Source organism: Dendrobates tinctorius, unplaced genomic scaffold, assembly GCF_039654945.1.
Source record: "Dendrobates tinctorius isolate UK_male_01 unplaced genomic scaffold, ASM3965494v1 ptg000133l, whole genome shotgun sequence".
NCBI lineage: Eukaryota > Metazoa > Chordata > Amphibia > Anura > Dendrobatidae > Dendrobates > Dendrobates tinctorius.
This window is the reverse complement of record NW_027361801.1, coordinates 13,724,346-13,746,732: the sequence shown is the minus strand read 5'-3', so window position 1 is coordinate 13,746,732 and position 22,387 is coordinate 13,724,346. Positions and strand designations below refer to the sequence as shown.

General features: G+C 45.7%; 1 protein-coding gene across 2 annotated transcripts in view; it reads left to right on the top strand.

Annotated features, from left to right (window-relative positions):
* Positions 1-22,387, top strand: part of LOC141048096 (interleukin-13 receptor subunit alpha-1-like) — a 212,487-nt gene that overhangs the window by 120,845 nt on the left and 69,255 nt on the right. For both annotated transcript variants that reach the window (XM_073543490.1, XM_073543489.1), the window contains exons 2-3: positions 15,866-16,011; positions 18,638-18,776. In XM_073543490.1, coding sequence (XP_073399591.1) covers positions 15,866-16,011; positions 18,638-18,776 — 285 coding nt within the window. The remainder of the gene's footprint in view (positions 1-15,865; positions 16,012-18,637; positions 18,777-22,387) is intronic.

Sequence of the window (22,387 nt, the reverse complement as noted above, 5' to 3'; positions counted from 1 at the left end):
GCAGGACGCTAAGCCACGCCCCCTGTCGTCACATGATCGTAGGTCCTGGTACTCTATACTACCTTTAGTGTTGCAGGTCCTGTGCTCAGAATTTTCCCTGCAGTTTCGGACCCCGGGCCCTCCCATAGTCTGGGTGAGTGACCCTGCTCAGCCGCGGCAGTCCGCCGGCGCTGACAGGATCCTGATAATGGCCCCCTCACCCCCTATCCTGGTATGTATGGTCCCCTTACCCCCTATCCTGGTATGCATAGTCCTCTCATCCCCCAACCTGGTATGCATGGTACCCCTCATCCCACCAATCCTGGTATGCATGGTCCTCTCACCCCCAATCCTGGTATGCATGGTACTCCCTCATATCTATCATGGTATGCATGGTCCCCTCACCCCCTATCCTGGTATTCATGGTACCCCTCATCCCCCAATCCTGGTATGCATGGTACCCCTCATTCCCCAATCCTGGTATGCATGGTACTCCCTCATCCCTATCCTGGTATGTATGACCTGCTATCCTGGTATGCATGGTCCCCTCATCCCCCAATCCTGGTATGCATGGTACCCCTCATCCCCTAATCCTGGTATGCATGGTACCTCTCATCCCCCAATCCTTGTATGCATGGTCCTCTCATCCCCCCAATCCTGGTATGTATGGCACCCCATTCTTCCTTCTATGTATGTATCGTCTCCTCTCCCTCCAATCCATGGCACCCCATTCTTCATCCTGGGAAGCTTGGTCCCCTCACCCCCTATCCTGGTATGCATGGCCCCTCACCCCCTATTCTGGTATGCATGGCCCCCTCACCCCCTATCCTGGTATGCATGTTCCTCTCATCCCCCAATCCTGTGATGCATGGTACCCCTCATCCCAGCAATCCTGGTATTCATGGTCCTCTCACCCCCAATCCTGCTATGCATGGTCCCCCACCCCCTATCCTGATATGCATGGTCCCCTCACCCCCTATCCTGGTATGCATGGCCCCCTCACCCCCTATCCTGGCATGCATGGCCCCCTCACCCCCTATCCTGGTATGCATGGTACCCCTCATCCCCCAATCCTGGTATGCATGGTACCCCTCATCACCCAATCCTGGTATGCATGGTCCCCTCACCACCCTATCCTGGTATGCATGGTACCCCTCATCCCCCAATCTTGGTATGCATGGTACCCTTCATCCCCCAATCCTGGTATGCATGGTACTCCCTCATCCCCCAATCCTGGTATGCATGGTCCTCTCACCTCCCCTATCATGGTATGCATGGTCCTCTCACCTCCCCTATCATGGTATGCATGGTCCCCTTACTCCTAATACACACATAAAAAAAAAAAAAACATTTATACTCACCCTTCTTTCCTGTGCTCCAGCGCATCCTCCAGGATGAGGAGTGGACATCTGGAGTCTCAGACTGGATTTAAGACAGCCGACTCCCTATTCCCATGCTGATGATTTTTTCCTTCCTCCTGAGGTCTTAGTTTCCAGCTCAGTTCCTGCCATCTCAAGCTAAGTTGTCTCTGCTATTGTTAACATTTGATTTGGTTTGGTCTATTCAGTTTAATTGTGTGGTCAGCCAGCCCCGGCTGGGGCTGTGCTGAATTTCCACTCTTATGTTACTGTATGTGCCAGGAACTGAGCTGGAAACTAAGACCTCAGGAGGAAGGAAAAAAATCACCAGCATGGGAATAGGCTGTCTTAAATCCAGTCTGAGACTCCAGATGTCCACTCCTCATCCTCATTATCAGGTGGCAGGTCTCTGTAAATTAGATCAGCTTCATTACCTCCTGCCACCACCAGAGGGAACTCCTCTGTCAGCATAAACAGTTCCCTCACCAGAAACCAGAGGCAGACCAGAAAATGAATTCACAACACAGAGCGCTTAGTGGAATTGCCCCAACTTCCATACCAATGATCTCTTTAAGAGACCCTGTGGTCAGAACCACAGAGCTGAGTGGAATGGTCCTAACTTCCATACCGGAGATCCCTTTAAGAGAGGCCTGGGGTCAGAACCAAAGCGCTTAGTGGTATTGTCCTAACTTCCATACCAATGATCCCTTTAAGAGACCCTGGGGTCAAAATCAAAGCGCCGGATGAATTTGCCCTGACATCCATATCAATAATCCCTTTAAGAGGGAAGATGTGCCTATTGGATGGAGGATGTGTGATGGGTATATGGGCAGGGAGGGGGTGATTCATTTCTGTCATGCGCTCTCTGCTACTTTTTTGGGGGCAGACAATGGCTGGGAGCTTATGTCCCAGGGATGCTAGATTTCTCCCACCCAGTCAGTGTCTGCTGAGGTGTTTTCTGGAGTGGGAAAACTGTTGCTCATAGCTACCAATCACAGCTCAGCTTCTTTTAAACAGCTCTGGTGAAATGAAAGGTGCTTCGTGATTGGTTGGTGATACACACACACACACATTCAGTTTTATATAGAGAGAATAAAGGCTCGGGATAAATGTCTGCAGTCACTCTGAGACTAAAGAAGGCCAAATCATGATATGGTGCACCTGCTGTCATGAGACCCCAATACCTCTGGTGCGATCTGGCGGTCATGTGATCACGTTTGTGCCTGTGTCGACTAGATAAGTTTGACTTCTCTCAATACATGATAATTGGTAGAAGCCAAAAGAGTCATCACACGACCCCCTGCTCACATCAGCAATGCTGGGGCCATGTTACTGTACATGAGGGGACTCCGTTCAATATTAAGTGGAAACTTAAGAAGCATTATTATTTATAGGGGCACCAGTAGGGTAACTACCGGGTGGCAGACGGAGCTGAGCCAATGTTAGTCAGTGTCGTGGTGTTGTTACAGCCGCCACGGTCTATACACAGAGCGGTGAATGAAACCGTGCTGGCACAACCAGTATGACTGGAAGAGCAAGAACGCTATTAACAATTATACTGTGTATTGAGGAGCAGTGGGGACATCATTATATGTATAGGGGAACTCTGGGGCACATCATACTGTGTATGAGGGAGCTGTGGGATCATCATGTGGTGCATAGGGGAGCTGTGGAATCATCATATGGCAAACTTTTTAAAACAGGGGGCCAGTTCACGGTCCCTCGGACCATTGGAGGGCCAGAATATATATATTTTTTTAAAATGAACAAATTCCTATGCACACTGCACATATCTTATTTTAAGTAAAAAAAAAAAAAAAAAAAAAACAGGAACAAATACAATATGTAAAATGAAGAACAAGTAAAGTTAAATCAACAAACTTACCGGTATTTCAATGGGAACTATGGGCCTGCTTTTGGCTAATGAGATGGTCAATGTTCGGTTCCATATTTGTCACTGCTAGTCGTAACAAGTGAAGCAACTTTTCTCTTTCTTGATATCATTGTTTCCTAGGAATTCCAAATTACTATTAGTTAAATAGCAATATATATATATGCAGCGCTACAAAAACAATATACCAGCAATAAAATTGCCCCCACTGAGACATACAGACTGCACTGCCCATCAGTGCAGTCTGATCAGTGTCCATCAATGCAGCCTTGCCAGTCCATATCATTTCAGCCTCACCAGTGTCCATATTGGTGGAACTCCACTTTAACCCCTTAATGTCCAATGACGGACACAGTCCGTCATCAGGCATTTCCCCTGCTTTGATGAGGGCTCCGGCGCTGAGCCCGCATCAAAGCTGGGACATGTCAGCTGTTATGAACAGCTGACATGTGCCCGCAATAGGCGCGAGCGGAATCGCCGTCCGCCCGCGCCTATTAACTAGTTAAATGCCACTGTCAAAGCTGACAGCAGGCATTTAAATAGCATTTCCGGCCGCCGGGCCGGAAATGACGTCATCGCCGACCTCGTCACGTGATCAGGGGTCGGCGTCATGTTGCCTGGACAACCAGAGGTCTCTATGAGACCTCTATGGTTGTTCCAGGCATATGGCTTTCAGCGCCACCCAGTGGTCGGCGCTGAAAGCACAGCAGTAAATCTGCTACATATGGGCGATCTGCTCATCGCCCATATGTAGCAGAGCCGATCGGGTTGCGCAAGCTTCTAGCCTCCTATGGAGGCTATTGAAGCATGCCAAAAGTAAAAAAAAAAAAATGTTTAAAAATAAAAAAATTAAAAAAACCTAAAAGTTCAAATCACTCCCCTTTCGCCCCAATCAAAATAAAACAGTAAAAAAAAAAATCCCACATACACATATTAGGTATCGCCGCGTTCAGAATCGCCCGATCAATAAAAAAAAAGCATTAACCCGATCGCTAAACGGCGTAGCGAGAAAAAAAATTAAAAACGCCAGAATTACGTTTTTTTGGTCACCAAGACATTGCATTAAAATGCAATAACGGGCGATCAAAAGAACATATCTGCACAAAAGTGGTATAATTAAAAACGTCAGTCCGGCACGGAAAAAATAAGCCCTCACCCGACCCCAGATCATGAAAAATGGAGACGCTACGGGTCTCGGGAAAATTGCGCAAATTTTTTTTTTTTTTTTTTTTTTTTTTAGCAAACTTTGGACATTTTTTTCACCACTTAGATAAAAGAGGACATAGACATGTTTGGTGTCTATGAACTCGTAATGACCTGGAGAATCATAATGGCAGGTCAGATTTTGCATCTAGTGAACCTAACAAAAAAGCCAAGCAAAAAACAAGTGTGGGATTACACTTTTTTTTGCAATTTCACCGCACTTGGAATTTTTTTCCCGTTTTCGAGTACACGATATGGTAAAACCAATGATGTCATTTAAAAGTACAACTCGTCCCGCAAAAAATTAGCCCTCACATGGCCATATAGACGGAAAAATAAAAAAGTTATGGCTCTGGAAAGAAGGGGAGGGAAAAATGAAAATGTAAAACCAAAAATACCCCTGGTCGTTAAGGGGTTAACCTCAGGCTCAGACTGGTGTGGTGCGAGAGTACCCAATAGGCAGCATTGGTTCCTAATAGGCAGGTAAATGTCCAAATAGGCAGGTAAATGTCCCCAATAGGCAGCATATGTCCCCAATAGGCAGGTAAATGTCCCCAATAGGACCAGGCGTTAAAAAAAGAAAACAGAAAAACAAAAAAAAGAAACAGTACTCACCTATGTCCCCCACTGCTCTAAAGAGGCGCCCACTCGTCTCCGTCTTCTTCCGGCACAGGCAGTGTGACATCAGGCCGCTCAGGCGGTGTGATGACAATCACGTCGTTTGTGTGTGCTCGCTGCATACGGAGGGCTGCTCAATGCCTTTCCTTGGCACCTTGTTGTTCCGCCCGCGATTACAGGGCCAGCCGGCATTGAACTGCACTGAAGTTCAATGTCGGCCGGGCCCAGGGGGCCGGATAAAAGTACTCGGCGGCCCGCGGGCCGTACTTTGCGGACCCCTGTCATATGGTGTATAGGGGATCAGTGGGATCATCATACTGTGCATAAGGGAGCTGTGGGATCATGATACTGTGTATAGGGGAGTTGTGGGATCATCATTCTGTGTATAGGCGAGCTGTGGGCTAAGCATACTGTATATAGGGGAGTTGAACATGGGGAACTTAGGGGAGATAATTAAATATTAAGTGAGCACTTAAACATTATTGTTATAGGGGCACTCAGTATTGTGACCATCAAAGTTGCACATGGAGTATTATTACATTCTAGGGACAAAATGTGGAGGGCACATGTTCAGGAAATTAATATTTTCTTGCAGGCAATCTTACCATCTAGAGATCACAAAGGAGACGTTATTACAATGTAAGGGGCACAGTGGTGGCATTACTATGTGGGGAAGAGAAGCTCTGTTTTTGTACCACACAGCAGGTAATAGGGACACATACAGGAGCAGCGGCTCAGTATTGGGGCATCAGTGAGATGAGGAGTTTGTGCAGGTTGGGAATACATTTGCACATGGAAACACAAGAAGCAATGGGATGAAACTAAAAGGGAGAAGATACAGATTAAATATTAGAAAAAACTTTTTGACAGTGAGGGTGATCAATGAGTGGAACAGGCGGCCACGAGAGATGGTGAGTTTTACTTCAATGGAGGTCTTCAAACAGAGGCTGGACAGATGATTTAGTGAATCCTGCATTGAGCAGGGAGTTGGACACGATGACCTTGGAGGTCCCTTCCAACTCGAACATTCTAGGATCCTATGATTCTACATGTGAACGGCGCTGGAAATGTGAGAAGACAGATGTGTCTTTGTTGTAATCTCTGCAGATGAGTCCTGGCTGGAGAAGTCGACATGTCGGTCTGGGCCAGATGGAAAAGACGGGAAAAGTGAATGACTCCACCAGAAAGAACGTCCTCTGTAAGTCACCATCTATAATTGTGCAGTAATCTCTTATATGTCCTGCAGGACTGGTATCTACCACTATATGTCACCATGTGGCGATAATATCAGTGCTGGTCTTTGTATAGATTTTTATTTTCAATAACAGTGCGGTTGTGGCGCCCCTGAGGCTCAGTCACCACAGAGGTACTGCACTTTCTCCTAAGGTGTGGTGCCCCACCATCCAGGTAAGTTGGAGGCTCCTGACCACGCTCCAACACTCATACCCCACACAATAGAGTAGTTCAGCAAAACCACATTGTGGCTCCTTGCTTAGAGAGAAGCAGAGCACATTTGGTGGTTCCCTGCTTGGAACACTAGACGTGCTGGGAGGTGGGTGGAGTTGAGAACATAAAAGAGCGGGACAGTTCCAGGATAAGTTCAGTTGAGTTCAGAGGTGGAGTAGGAGAGAGGAAGCCACTCAGGAGGAGTGGGGATCACTGGAAGAGGGATGGAGGAAGGAGTGCTGCAGCTGCCTCAGTGATCTGAGCCAGCTGGCACGGGAAAGGAAAGAAGGAGAAGGACATTGAACTGAAGCCTGAGCTTCCATAGAAGGGAAAAGACAAGTACGGAACGTAGGAGTAAAAGGGAACACAGAGGACGTGGGTTAGAGGAAGAACCCTGCCTAGAAGTTCTAAGCGCAAGGCCGGGGCCCGGTCCCCGAGGTTGTATGGACACTAATGGTTCTGCAGCAGACATCGGTGGAGTAGTGGGCTGTAAATGCACTACTCCCATCTAAGACTTGAGGGCACAACAGCAACAAGGATATAGAGCCGGGACTTAGGAGTAGAGAGTCCCTGAAGCAGGCTATAGCTGTCTGCCGTGCAAGTAGAGTTCTTGGGAACATCTGTCAGGAGGAACTCCAGTGTAACACAGTACTAGGAGATCTTCACACTTAAAGGCACTATAGAGGAGACGTTCAGAAAAGGCACATAAGTTGGCAGAATGTGGAAGGGAGCGTTCCATCTTGCCTGGAGGTTGACTGAGTCCCTGACCCGGAGGACACGGCACACAAGCGGGCATTACAGACTGTGAGTAAAGCTTTGGAACTACATGCCCTGGTGTCCTCCATTCCTTCCTGAGTCCGTCCGCCTGGCACTGCTACATCCCTTGCGCCGGATACTACACCATCTAAGTGTCTCCACATCTACACTGCCCTGGGACAACAGCCCTGCCTGTGGAGGGTTATACCATCCTTGCTGCACCACACCATCTGTCCCAGAGGATCTGTCTGCAGCGTCGGCTTAACACCTCCCTTGCCGAACACCACAGGTGGAGTCACGAACTATTCATTTAACTACATTTCACCATTCACATCTTTCTATTACTTGGGCGCCCAGGGCCACGGTCCGGGTCACTGCTACTGTTACACATCCCACTGATACCGGCCCGGTACCGAGTACCCCGCAGCCCTGGGAGGGCGACCCACGGTCATCTCCAGAGGTTCCCCTACCACCATAGTTATAATCATGATTACCTAGTTAGGGGCCACAAGGAGACACAGACAGAAAAGGCCCCTGTGCAAGAACTACAGTATATATGAGCCCTCTATGCAGCCCAGGAGCTGCTAAAATGCAAAATTGCACCTTCCTTGGAGGTAGATATGGGCCTCCTTACGTCTTACGCCCATGTGCGGTTGCGCAGGTTGCACAAGTGATATATCCTCCTGTTAGGGGCCCACTCAGATGTTTGCCCCCCCCCCTGAGCTGAACCCTTAGCTGTGGCTCAGCGTTCTGGTGGGAAGCCCCTTCCTTTCCCGTGCAGACCCTTTTTGCTTACTGACCCGGGCCACGACCCCTTCACCCAGGTTACCGTCTCGCTACGGCTGCAATTGCATTCCCTCCAGCAACAAGAGGTGCGGCCGCAGCAGTTCCAGCCCCGGCACTTCAGCAGCCCTGGCAGCCCAGTCCTCCCTTCAACAATGGTTCGCCAGAAGCAGACACAGACAAAAGGGCCCATGCGCAAGAACAATATATGGGCCAGAGGTAGTCCAATAGCTCATCATAATGCATAATTCCCCATGCTCTTGAGGTAAAAATGTGTCTTTTTACCTCTTAAACCCCTGAGCCATTGGCATGTCTGCCCCTGATTTGTAGCCAAAACAACTACCCAAGCTATCACTACATCCAACTTCTCACAATAATGGGTTGTCTGAACAATGAAAATGAGATTGAGAGTTTTTTTTCTCTCATATTAAGTTCTTCCCTGCTGGCATCCAGTGGCCAATATAACAATTGGCAATTGTTATTTTTATCCCTTAACCTATTGAATTTTTCATTTTTCACTCACGTCTTCCTCTACTTTATCCAAGAGCTATAAAAAAAATTATCTTTGCATCTGCATAACCATGTGAGGGCTTGTTTTTTTGGGTGGGACAAGCTTTAGTTTTGAATGGCACTATTCATTTTACCATATAATGTAATGAAAATGGGAATAAATTCCAAGTGTAGAAATATTGCGAAAAATAAACCCTGCAATTCTGGCATCACTTTTTATGCTTTTTTTTTATGGCATTCATTGTGTGGAGCTAGATGAGGGCTTGTTTTTTTTTAGCATTGATCTGATATGTTTATTAGCAATTTTTGGGGACAGATGAGATTTTTGATAGCATTGTATTGTGATTTTTGGTTAAGTGCAGTGATTGAAAAGTGGTAATTCTGTCTTTTCAATTCTCTTATTTTTGATCTTTGAATATCAAAACCAAATATGTTTGGGTTTTTTTTCATTTTTAATGGGGAAAAAAGGGTGGTTCCAATTGTTCTATTTTCTTTATTATTTTTCTATTTCTACATCTTTTTATATATTTTTTTATTCTACAGATGTAATTGTTCGCTTCTACTATACTGTATACTGCAATACCATGGAAATTGCAGTATATAGAGAAATTGTGATTCTACTACAAAGCTCATCTTATATGTGAGCTTCATTGGAGGGCCAAGATGAATTATTGCTATTATATATAAATATTTTTCTCTGCATATTCAAGTTTGATTTGGTCTGTGGTCATAGTTCAGTTAAGAAGAGCTCAGAAAAAGATTTACAAGCTCTCCTGTCAAAGCAAACTCACTGACAGTCTCATGGAACTCACTCTGCACCAGTAGATTGAATGCCAAATGAGTTATCTGTGTGCGATGACCACAAGGTTACACCATTCACCACGATGTAGCAGCAGAACCAGAACTTCAGTCACACGACAGCTGAACAGCTGAACGGTTATCATGATTGGTGTATAATTATAAATAAACTGCTACCAAGTACTCATTATACTTTCCTCCTAGATCATAGGCTATATATGATGGTCAGCCAACTTGGCGAGGTTATTTTTACTTGTTTTCAGAGATACTGAACAAAGACATTAGATGGCATCTTCAAGTAGAATACTTAGGCCTGAGTCACACTACCGTAGAATACTGTGGAGTGCTATATGGGGCCATTATACTGTGACTGCTGGAAAGTGGGCAGAAATTGCAGCAGGAGATGGAAAGTGGTAGAGAGAGAGAGAGTAAAACAGGGATTGACAGAATGTTATTCACCTCACTAACAAAAGTCTCTATTCTTTTTTTCCTGTGTGAGCGTGTGTGTATTTTCTCGTGTATATGAGCGTGCATTTGTATGAGCGTGCGTGTGTATTTTCCTGTGTGTATGTACAAGTGTATTTTCCCATGTGCAGGGCCAGTGTTAGGGGTAGGCAGCTGCATAGGGTCCCCACTCCTCCAGGGGCCCCCAGCCAGTGGCGTGCCGCTGATAGTGGCACATCACGCGGCCACTATGGGGCCTGTGAGTAAGAGGGGCCCGGAGCCACCACCCACATCAAGCATTCACTCCCTCTCCCATCATTCCCCCTCTGCTTGTGACTCAGCAGGCGCTAGATGACATCACTTCATCGAGTTAAATGCTGTGCCAGCAGTGAAGCTGAGCTGTGATTGGTTTCTATGAACAAGGTTTCCCACTTGACAACACCTCAGCAGACACTGACATGGTGGGAGAAATCTAGCATCCCTGGGAACATAAGCTCCAGCCATTGTCTGCCCCCCTGAAAGGAGCAGAGAGCACAGGACAGAAATAATCACCCTCTCCCGGGCCCATATACAGTGGCTGTGACGGGATGATGTGGGGTATTAGTGGTAGTTGTCCGGTGGCTCTGGCTGACGGGATGATGTGGGATATTAGGGGTAGTTGTCCAGTGGCTCTGGCTGACGGGATGATGTGGGATATTAGGGGTAGTAGTCCGGTGGCTCTGGCTAACGGGATAATGTGGGATATTAGGGGTAGTAGTCCGGTGGCTCTGGCTAACGGGATAATGTGGGATATTAGGGGTAGTAGTCCGGTGGCTTTGACGGGATGATGTGGGATATTAGGGGTAGTAGTCCGGTGGCTCTGGCTGACGGGATGATGTGGGATATTAGGGGTAGCAGTCCGGTGACTCTGGCTGACAGGATGATGTGGGATATTAGGGGTAGTAGTCCGGTGGCTTTGACGGGATAATGTGGGATATTAGGGGTAGTAGTCCGGTGGCTCTGGCTGACAGGATAATGTGGGATATTAGGGGTAATAGTCCGGTGGCTCTGGCTGAAGGGATGATGTGGGATATTAGGGGTAGTAGTCCTGTGGCTTTGGCTGACGGGATGATGTGGGATATTAGGGGTGGTAGTCCGGTGGCTCTTGCTGATGGGATGATGTGGGATATTAGGGATAGTAGTCCGGTGGCTCTGGCTGACGGGATGATGTGGGATATTAGTGGTAGTAGTCCGGTGGCTCTGACGTGATGATGTGGGATATTAGAGGAAGTAGTCCGGTGGCTCTGGCTGACAGTATGATGTGGGATATTAGTAGTCCGGTGGCTCTGGCTGACGGGATGATGTGGGATATTAGTAGTCCGGTGGCTCTGGCTGACGGGATGATGTGGGATATTAGTAGTCCGGTGGCTCTGGCTGACGGGATGATGTGGGATATTAGTGGTAGTAGTCCGGTGGCTCTGACGTGAAGATGTGGGATATTAGGGGTAGTAGTCCAGTGACTCTGGCTGACGGGATGATGTGGGATATTAGTGGTAGTAGTCCGGTGGCTCTGACGTGATGTGGGATATTAGAGGTAGTAGTCCGGTGGCTCTGGCTGACGGGATGAAGTGGGATATTAGTAGTCCGGCGGCTCTGGCTGATGGGATGATGTGGGATATTAGGGGTAGTAGTCCGGTGGCTCTGGCTGACGGGATGATGTGGGATATTAGGGGTAGTAGTCCGGTGGCTCTGGCTGATGGGATGATGTGGGATATTAGTGGTAGTAGTCCGGTGGCTCTGACGTGATGATGTGGGATATTAGAGGTAGTAGTCCGGTGGCTCTGGCTGACGGGATGATGTGGGATATTAGTAGTCCGGTGGCTCTGGCTGACGGGATGAAGTGGGATATTAGTAGTCCGGTGGCTCTGGCTGATGGGATGATGTGGGATATTAGGGGTAGTAGTCCGGTGGCTCTGGCTGACGGGATGATGTGGGATATTAGTGGTAGTAGTCCGGTGGCTCTGACGTGATGATGTGGGATATTAGAGGTAGTAGTCCGGTGGCTCTGGCTGACGGGATGATGTGGGATATTAGTAGTCCGGTGGCTCTGGCTGATGGGATGAAGTGGGATATTAGTAGTCCGGTGGCTCTGGCTGATGGGATGATGTGGGATATTAGTAGTCCGGTGGCTCTGGCTGACAGGATGATGTGGGATATTATAGTGAATGTGGCTATGCGGAGTGGGCGGGGATGTACACTCAGACCGCTGTATCTAATTCCACCATGTGTGATACTACTCAGACCGCTGTATCTAAATCCCATCATGTATGATACATCCCAGATGGCTGTATTTAATCCCATCATGCATGATACTCCCGAGACTGCTGTACGTCATCCTATCATGCGCAATAAGTCCCAGGCCTCTGTATCTTATCGAATCATGCTCAATTACGCCACAGATCGGTATGTTTAATCCTATCATGTGATACAGTGCTCAGTGTAGTGTATCACGAGCTGTGAATAATCCCAGTGTGTGATACTGTGACGGATCGCACAGGGAAAGGGGTGTGTCGCCTTCTCTGGGGAGGGGAGAGAAGGCCCCAGCAGGGACCGGCTCTCTGGCACCACCACTTGCCCCAGGTCAGTCAGGGAACTGCACAGAGGGCAAATAGTCGCCGGAATGACTTCCCTTATAAGTATGAGTTATTGAGGTGCACATACATCACCAGTCCAGGCTGGAGATATATGCACTGCTCGTAAAAATAATGGGAACACTTAAACAGCAGAATATAACTTCAAGTAAAATCAAACTGTCCACTTAGGAAGCAACACTGATTGACAATCTATTTCACATGCTGTTGTGCAAGTGGAATAGACAACAGATGGAAATTATAGGCAATTATCAAGACACCCTCAATAAAGGAGTGCTTCTGCAGGTGGGGTCCACAGACCACATCTCAGTGCCAATGCTTTTTGGCTGATGTTTTGGTCACTTTTGAATGTTGGTTGTGCTTTCACACTCTTGGTAGCGTGAGACGGACTCTACAACCCACACAAGTGGCTCAGGTAGTGCAGCTCATCCAGGATGGCACATCAATGCGAGCTGTGGCAAGAAGGTTTGCTATGTCTGTCAGCATAGTGTCCAGAGGCTGGAGGGGCTACCAGTAAATAGGGCAGTACACCAGGAGACATGGAGGGGGCCGTAGGAGGGCAGCAACCCAGCAGCAGGACCGCTATCTCAGCATTTGTGCAAGCAGGAACAGGAGGAGCACTGCCAGAGCCCTGCAAAATGACCTTCAGCAGGCCACAAGTGTGCATGTGTCTGCACAAATGGTTAGAAACTGACTCCATGAGGATGGTCTGAGTGCCCGACGTCCACAGATCGGGGTTGTGATCACAGCCCAACACCGTGCAGCCCTCCAAAGAAATGCCACCCCACACCATTACTGACCCACTGCCAAACCGGTCAAGCTGAAGGAACTTGCAGGCAGCAGATCGCTCTCCACGGCATCTCCAGACTATGTCATGTCTGTCACATGTGCTCAGTGTGAACCTGCTTTCATCTGTGAAGAGCACAGGGCGCCAGTGGCGAATTTGCCAATCTTGGTGTTCTGTGGCAAATGCCAAGCATCCTGCGTGGTGTTGGGCTATGAGCACAACCCCACAGCTCACACTGATGTGCCAATCTGGATTAGCTGCACTACCTGAGCCACTTGTGTGGGTTGTAGAGTCCGTCTCATGCTACCACGAGTGTGAAAGCACAACCAACATTCAAAAGTGACCAAAACAACAGCCAGAAAGCATTGGTACTGAGATGTGGTCAGTGTTGCTTCCTAAGTGGACAGTTTGATTTCACAGAAGTTTGATTCACTTGGAGTTATATTCTGTTATTTAAGTGTTCCCTTTATTTTTTTGAGCAGAGTATATATAAACCTCCCAGCTGTCACTGTCAGGGCTCCTCACTAATACAGTACGATATGCTGCCACCAGTTCCTCGTTCGATATAAGCCCAGTCTGACAGCAGGCTTATATCAGGTCAGAAACCAACCCGGGTAGCATAACCAATGGATAACAATAACAAATGGATTGTGTGGACATGGGAATTCATGTATCAAGATAAAAGAACAGCCCAAGACTAATTTTCTATTTAATCGCTGAAAAGGCGCACTAGATAGGTACAGATATACATATATACAGAACAATATACAAGTATACAGTCAAGAGTGTAGTACAAGGCTATGGTACAGATAACTTACAATTACCGTGTAATTAAAACCTCAGAAAGGAAAAAAAAATCCTCCAAAAAAAAAAAAAAAATCAAGAGAAAACCAGACAGGCCTAAATACATCTGCACTAATCAGGGTGCAGCGGACCCAAGTAAAATGCCAACTGCACAGGTGCAATAATACCAAATGAAATAGCCAGCCTACAATCAGGGATTGGCCATGTGGAACACCAGTGCAAAAAAATAATCCGCATGTGGCAGTGTTCACACAGGGAATGCAGAGCTTCTGTTTCTCAGCCTCTTAGTAACACCATAGAGGGGGGGCTGTCCAGTGGTAACTAAAATGCATCCCGTGTAAACAGAGGCCACATGCGGATTATTTTTTTGCACTGGTGTACCACATGGCCAATCCCTGATTGTAGGCTGGCTATTTCATTTGGTATTATTACACCTGTGCAGTTGCCATTTCACTTGGGTCCGCTGCACCCTGGTTAGTGCAGATGTATTTAGGCCTGTCTGGTTTTCTCAATTACCGTGTTATGTAGCATGTGACCACAGGGAGGCGCTGATGAATCACAGGTCCAAATCTTAGTTATGTGATTGCCTTGGCCACATCAGCAAACGGTCCTCCTGCCAATATAAAACTAAATCCTAAATGAGGGGCTGCTTGATATCTCCTAGACTGCTCCCTCCCACACTCTGCACCCACCCCTTGGCTGCCTCCCTCCTATTATATCTGAGTGGATGATTTTCCAGCCAGAACCGAGGATGGCCCATAACTTTCCGCCCATAGCACCAAATGGGGCGGCGGTGCTGCCACTGGGTTCCGCTGGATTTTATCTTTGCAGGGAGACCAAATACAGCTACTGTTTTAATTCCTGTTAGCTATGCTTTATAACTCCATAATGCAGGGTTCTGTAGGTGACTAAATGGTATGGGCATGTGGGGAAAGGAATGCCGATTCCGATTATGTGCTCGGCTAGGTTCAGAAATATTGCATTCTTTTATTATAGGTCATTCTCTAGATTCCTTATCTCAGAACCTTGCAGTGGTTAGCCTGGGATCTGTTGTGCCACGATGTCAGCCTGAATGAACAAAGGGAGCCAGTTGGCTGTAGCTGCACAAGAGTTCACACCCTTCTGATTGCTGGGGACATATTGTCTATGCTTTTTGGCCCCCCCTGGAGAGAGGCTTCAAAAGAATTCTTGCTAGAGTTAACTAAAGAAAAACATTGGTCCTGGGGAATCCCAAGGGTGGGGGGCTGAGTTTGGGAGCAAGTATTTTGGGCCACAGCATCTGATAAAAAATTCCATCGATATCAAGTAGATATCATTTTCCCATATCTCACAGATACACTCCATGTTTTAACCCCAGTTTACAATACAGTGAGCAGCACCAACTAAGAATCGGGGCTGCGTCTGTCCTCAGTGACACTGTACTTTTCAGTATCACTGGCAGTCACCAACAAAATGGCTCCTTGCCGTGATCCTAAACCTCATGCTCTCTTATCCTGTTACAAACACCCAGAAGGAGATGAGAGGGGTGACATCACACACATGTGATCAGACCCCGTCCACATATACTGCAGTCGTTATGTGAGCTAGTTGTACCCTATGTATTCACAGCAAATTTCAGCAGCTGCTTGCCCTAGTGTTTAAAAGTGGAAATACCAAACCTATTTAAATTATTTTCTATATTTTACTTAATTGAAAACAAATGATGATATTTTTTAGCAAAACTAAAACATTAATATGTTACATTTTTTCATTGCTGAAAACATTTTTTTTTTATGGCATTTTCCCTTTAACTGTCTTTTAACTATACATTGCATTGTAAAGAAAAAAAAAATTGTTTATTTCATTTGTTTTCATGCAGATGTTCTACCTCCTCCAAGCAACATCACAGCGAGAATGGCCAGTATGTTTAAGGCTATTCTGCAATGGAATCCCATAGCATCCAACTGCACACCAAGATATAAATTCAGATTTTCATTCCTACATGCCAGCAAACAAGCAATCCCGGTAAATTGTTTAACGGTTCGGGTGGTCTCTTTTGTATGGGAAATATTGGAGAGACACTGACAATCCCTACAGATTAATTTTAATGGAAAGTACTATGAATTGTTTTCAGGAAAGCATGACTAGGGCCTGGTTCACACCACTTTTTTTTACTATAAACACAAGAAAAACTGTTCTTATGTAAAACTGATGCAAACACATGGATATTGAAGCAGGGGTATCTGTTTTTTAACATATGTTGCAACCGTTTGCATCAGGGGGGTTTTTAAATGAAAAAAAGATGTAGGAACGAATTTCAGAATATCACGTGACTTGTTTTCTGGGGGAAAAAAAATGAAGACAGCTAAAAAAATTAATGCAAACATATGGCAGTATTTTAGCATGTCTTGCATAGACCAACTTAAAAAAGTATGAAAAAGCACACTAGTATGCATTTTTTGCATCCTCCAAAAAATGAACAAAACGGATATGTGCTCAAAATGATACCCATTTTTTTTCCTACTGTATTCAACAGTTCTCAACAGTGAATTAATACTAAGAAGTAAACATTGTGGAATTCTAGAAATGACAGGATGGATAGACATGTTAATGATATGCAAATGATGAAAAAAGGAAAACAAAATTTTCAAAATATCTTGATTTTTTTTCAATATATCTAGCATTAGAAGCACACACAGAAATCATTGACTTGCATGCCTTGACTGCTATCAATGAGGCTGAGCAGTGAACGAGGTTCAGGCACTGGCCACACACGGACTAGGAAACGAGGTTCGGGCATTGGCCACACACGAACCAGGTGATAAGGTTCAGGTACGGGTAACACACAGACCAGGCGGTCGGGATCAGGACCTAGCCAGACAAGGACCAGGGACGTAATAACTCACACTTCACTCACTAATGACTCAATGTTCCTTGGGCACCTCCCTACTGGGAAGGGTGCCTTAATACTAAATGTCTCCCAACCATTGGCTGGGGGGCATTTTACTATGTATGCGTTACCCATTTAAGAGCAGGGGATCGTGCACACACTAGACGTGCCACAGGTAAGTGAGGCGTTCAAAAATACAGGTACTGTAGCATGCCAGGGACTATGCCATACAGCCAGGGCGGTGAGTATGTTCACAGTAGCATGAGCAACATGCTGCCTGTCATTGTGTTGAAAAACTGCTCCAAGGACATTTTGGAGAAACAGCCTTACTACTGGTCCAACAACTAAATCAAATCACCAAATGTGAAAATGTCCCAGGAGCCGCTTTTTAACACAACAACGCCAGACCAAATGTTGCTTGTGCTACTGTCATTAGCCTGCATGACATAAATGTTATTCCATGGTCTGCAGCGTCTCCAGACTTGTAGCCCATTTAGCACATCTGGGACATCATTTGAATATAATTGCAAACGGAGCTGCCAGCAGCGGATCTTGATGATTTGGCAGCCAATTTCGTTCTGCGTGGCAGCACATTCCTTAGACAACCATTAAAATCTCATCGATAGCAGTCAAAGCATGTAAGTGCAGGGATTTCTGTGCCTGGTGCTCATACACGATACTAAATAAATCAAGATCTTTTGACAGTTTCAATAACGAGTCTATCCTTTCTGTGATTTTCATAAAACCAAGACTTTTCCTTTTTGGTTTTGAGATTTCATTGTTGAGAAGTGTAGAATACAATCGGAAAAAAGTATGTCAAATGGACATCAGTTTAACATAAGTTTATGCACATATACAGTACGTTCCATTCAAAAAAAAATTTTCACACTGCGGGGCTGAGAATCTTGGGCATGCACAGTAGTTCTCTGCGGCTCTCATGCCCAAGATTCGCAGCCCCGCAGTGTGAATAAATCATAAGCGACTGCGGGGCGAGATCTCTGGCCGCGCGATATGAAGGCCGGGATTTGATCTGAGAGCACGGGCACGTCTGGCAGCGCTAACTGCGCATGCCCATGAAACTATAGTACAGCGCAGGCGCCAGCATTTCAAAAGAACACTGAGGAGGCGGCGCCAAATACTGAAGAAAGAAATGACTGATGGAGGCAAGGCGTCTGTCAGAGGGGGAAAGACCTGCCCCCCTGTCAAAATTCAGGTATTTTTGAACAATTTTAAAAACTATTATTTCTGCGGTGGAAGGGATGCTAAGTGAAAGAGCCACCTTGACAGAATGCAGCATTAGTGCTGCTCAAGGTGGCTCTTTTACTTAAAAACTCCTGGGGGGTGACAGGTTCCCTTTAATCAATAAAAAAATGGACAGCTCACAGATGTAACAAGGTTAGCATTCGTAAGCTGTCTTTTTTTTGTGAACTCACTTGAATGACTGAAATTGGATCCCTAAAGTGGACTAAAATCAGACATGTGACAGTTTTATCTTTGCAGATTATAATTGGCATGTAGTGCGCTATTTTACTGCACTGTATAGGGGTTAAGTGTTTAGTAGATAGTCATTTTTTCTTTCTTACGGACACATTACTATGTGTATGTATACATTTATCAGCTTACGAGTGTCGAGAAAGCAGGGTCAGTGAAGGTTATACAGGATGCATATGTACACACGTCAAAGTAACAATAAGTAATATCTGGACATTTAATATATGGCTATATAATCATTTTACAATTAATTGTTCTTTTCTGTAACAGAAGACCACACTGAAATCATCATATCAGTTGGAATTTTATAACTTTCCTCTGAACGATTACTTTTCATTCGAAATTCGGGCTTCTTGCAATGGCACAGAAAGTGAATTGACCAACAAAAGTCATATGCAGTTGACACCAGGTAAAAACATTTGAGTCAATTGCATGTTCTATTACTTTTACCCCAAAAAAAATACAACTCACTGAATCTTTTTTTTTTTTTTTTTTTTTTAAAAGGCAAGTCACCTAAACAGAAACCAAAATGAACCCCACTATAGTCAGTCTTCAAATTGTCAAATTCTGGGTATAATGTCACTAAGCTACATAATAAATTACCCTCTTTACAAGTTTTATTATTTTTTGTTGCCATTCACAACAGAAATCTTGCCCTTTCTAAAAAGTCTATGGGCAAATGTCATCTTTTTCAGGCGGTTTTCCGCTTGGAATCTGTCATGCTTCTGAATTTGAACCCTTGGGGTCTGTGGTTGGCGTCTCTTCCCACTGAGCCACAACAGATAACACCTTTTCTTTTTGTTTCTGTCGGTTTTGTGTGACAGGTATTTTTCATTTACTCTGTTTGTCTGTACTATAACCTTTCAGGTGCAGCCTTAAAAACATTCCTCTACTGGTGTTTGCTGCTGGTGATAGACTTTGTTTGATTCATTTACTTTGCTGTCGTTTGTGTTGTGTGTCATTCCTTTTCTCCTTAGGGAACTGCTATTTTAGCACATTCACACAGGTAATGTACAAACCAGGGAGACAAATACCTGAATCTTACAAGTCCCTGTTCAGACTAGGAAAAGCTCTTGTCGGTCCCTGCCTGACTGTGGATATTGGCACCCTAAGATAACGCAATGGCGCCCCCACTCAACAGCGGCTTACCCTGAATGTCCTTTAGCCACTACTAGGATTGCTAGAGTAGCAGTTCCCGAAGGAGAAAATGAATAACACACAAAGCAACGTCAACCAACGAAAACTACAGCAGAGTGAATGAATGCAACAAAGTCTATCACCAGCAGGAAACCTCAGTAGGTGGAAGGTATTTAAGGCTGTACCAAAAAGGTGACAGGACAAACAGAGTAAATGAAAAAAAAAAACTACTCAAAACTGGCAGAAAGAAAGAAAACATAACTAAAACCCCAAGAGAAAAGGTGTACCTGTTGTGGCTCAGCGGAAAGAGAGGCCGACCACAGAACACAGACCCAAAGGTTTGTATCCAGAAACATGACAGATTCTGCCTGAAAAATCACTGCAAAAAATTAACATAATTCAAAGCAATGTCAAAATGTCAGCACTGTGCCAATGTTCTGTCTTATTTCACTTATTTTAACCGCTTCAGGGAAAGGAAAATTTGAAGTGGTTAAAAGTAGTAACATGTTCATTCTTCGGGCAGCTTACACACGGCAGTCACTTGCGCTATACACTATATAATGCTCTTCATACCTGAACGTGCAGCGCAAAGAAGCCAATGGCTTCAATTGTTGAAAAGACACCACTGGCACACTGGCATTTTCTTTAAGTGTTTTTACCTTGGAAAACATGGTGGTGCCACGAGTGTCTTAAATATGCCGCTTGCATATACCCTAACAATAAAAAAAAATAGTTATGTTACTGTTAGCAACCAGTCAGGAGTCAGCTGTAATTCTCAAATTTGCTATAGAAAAATATAAGTGGAAAGATGTTTAGTCAGTGCAGAGCACACAGCACACGAGATGTGTGTATGTCTGAAGCTAAAAACCTCCCCAGCAGTGAGAAACATATACCACAGTGCAGCACTAAATACCTCCCTAGCAGTGACAAACATATACCACAATGCAGCACTAAATACCTCCCCAGCAGTGACAAACATATACCAAAGTGCAGATGAAGCGATTGCCGGGGGAACACCATAATGCAGGGAGACTACGGTACACAAGATGAGGTGCAAACAACAAAGGGTTAGTTTACTGACATGCAAGGAATGCAGTGTTAGGAAAGTGCAAAACAGGGGTATGCAATGAAAACAGACAATTTACAAGAGTGATATTCTTTAACTGGGCCGTCAAATAGCACGGTGCACCAACTATGACAGCTCAGTGTATTTATCCAACAGGCAAAACAACACAGTAAAGTACAGTATGCTGCTACTCTAACTATAGCTTAACTGGCCTCTGCTCCGCCGGCCATACGGCTACCGTGCTCTATTGCAGGCTAACCTAAACCCTAGCATGTGCACAGAAGGGGTTAACACTTACAGTAGCGTTGCATTGGTGTCTCAGTCTATTCCCAGGGGACCCTGCAGCTTTGCAAGATGGTGTCAACGTCTTCCTGGAAACTTTGTGCAACGTGGTCTTTTCCTTGTGTGTGGGTCCAGAGATGCTCCTAGAAATGGTGAATTCCCTCCTCTGGGTTCCTTTCTTGTATTTCTTCGTGGCTCCTCATGGCAACACAGTAAAGCCACCTTGTTATCCCCAGAAGAGTCTACACAATCTGCAAGTTCAGTCAGTTTCAGGCTGTACATTCTTTTCCTCTCAGATCCAGGCATGTCAGCTTCCTGAAGAAATCTCGGCTCTCAACACACACAGAAAAGCAGACCCTCCCCTCTCCAGTGCAGAACAATCCACACAGTCTTTTCTGCAGGAGAAACAAGAATGTCCCATTGTTATAACCAAGGGGGTGCTGTCTCTTAAAGTGACAGCTTGTCTCTACTGTCCATAGCAACGCCACCTTAGGCTAAGTGCACACGTACCGGAACTCTCGCGGAAATTACCGCGAGAATTCCGGAATTCCAGTCCGCGGGAAAATCGCATTTTAAATTCCCGCGATTTTCCTGTGGAAAAACTAGCATTTTGCAAGCGTAATTAGCTTGCAGAATGCTAGCGTTTTCCAAGCGATCTGTAGCATCACTTGGAGAACTGATTGACAGGTAGGTCACACTCGTCAAACATAGTGTTTGACGAGTGTGACCAACTTTTTACTATTGAGGCCGCCTATGCAGCATCAGTAGTAAAAGATAGAATTTAAAAAAAAAATAAAAAATGGTGTTATTCTTACCTTCCGATGTCCCGTGCAGGCGTTCCCAGTAATCCTTTGCGAAAATGCCCGCGATGACGTCCGTTCTCGCGGGATCGCGACGTCTCGCGGTAATTCGCGATGACGTTGCGCGAATGACCGCGAGAACGGACGTCATCGCGGGCATTTTCGCAAAGGATTACTGGGACCGGGAGCGTGAAGAGAAGCGGGAAGACTGCGCGGGACGTCGGAGGGTGAGAATAACTATATTTTTTATTTTTAAATTCTATTTTTTACAGGGATATGGTACCCAAAGCCCGGAGGACAGTCTCCTCTTCTCCGGACCGTGGGTACCATCCGCAATTGTTCTGCTTACTTTCTGCATGGTGTGCACAGCCACATGCGGGAAATAAGCGGAACTATGCATTCCTATGGGTGCGGGATCTCCGCGATTCCGCAAATTAATGAGCATGCTGCGGTTTTTACCGCGAAGCGATTCCGCTGCGGTAAAAACCGCAGCATTAGCACAGCATTGCGGAATCCCATAGGAATGCATGGGATGCTTATTTTTCGCGTTTTCGCGGCAAAATCGCGCGGTTAAAACCACCGCGGAAATGCGAAAAAAACGCCACGTGTGAACTCAGCCTTACACAGAAGTAAATACTTCCCCAGCAATGACAAATATATAGCACAATGCAGCAATAAAATATCTCCTCAACAGTGAGAAACATATACCACAGCGCAGCACTAAATACCTCCTCA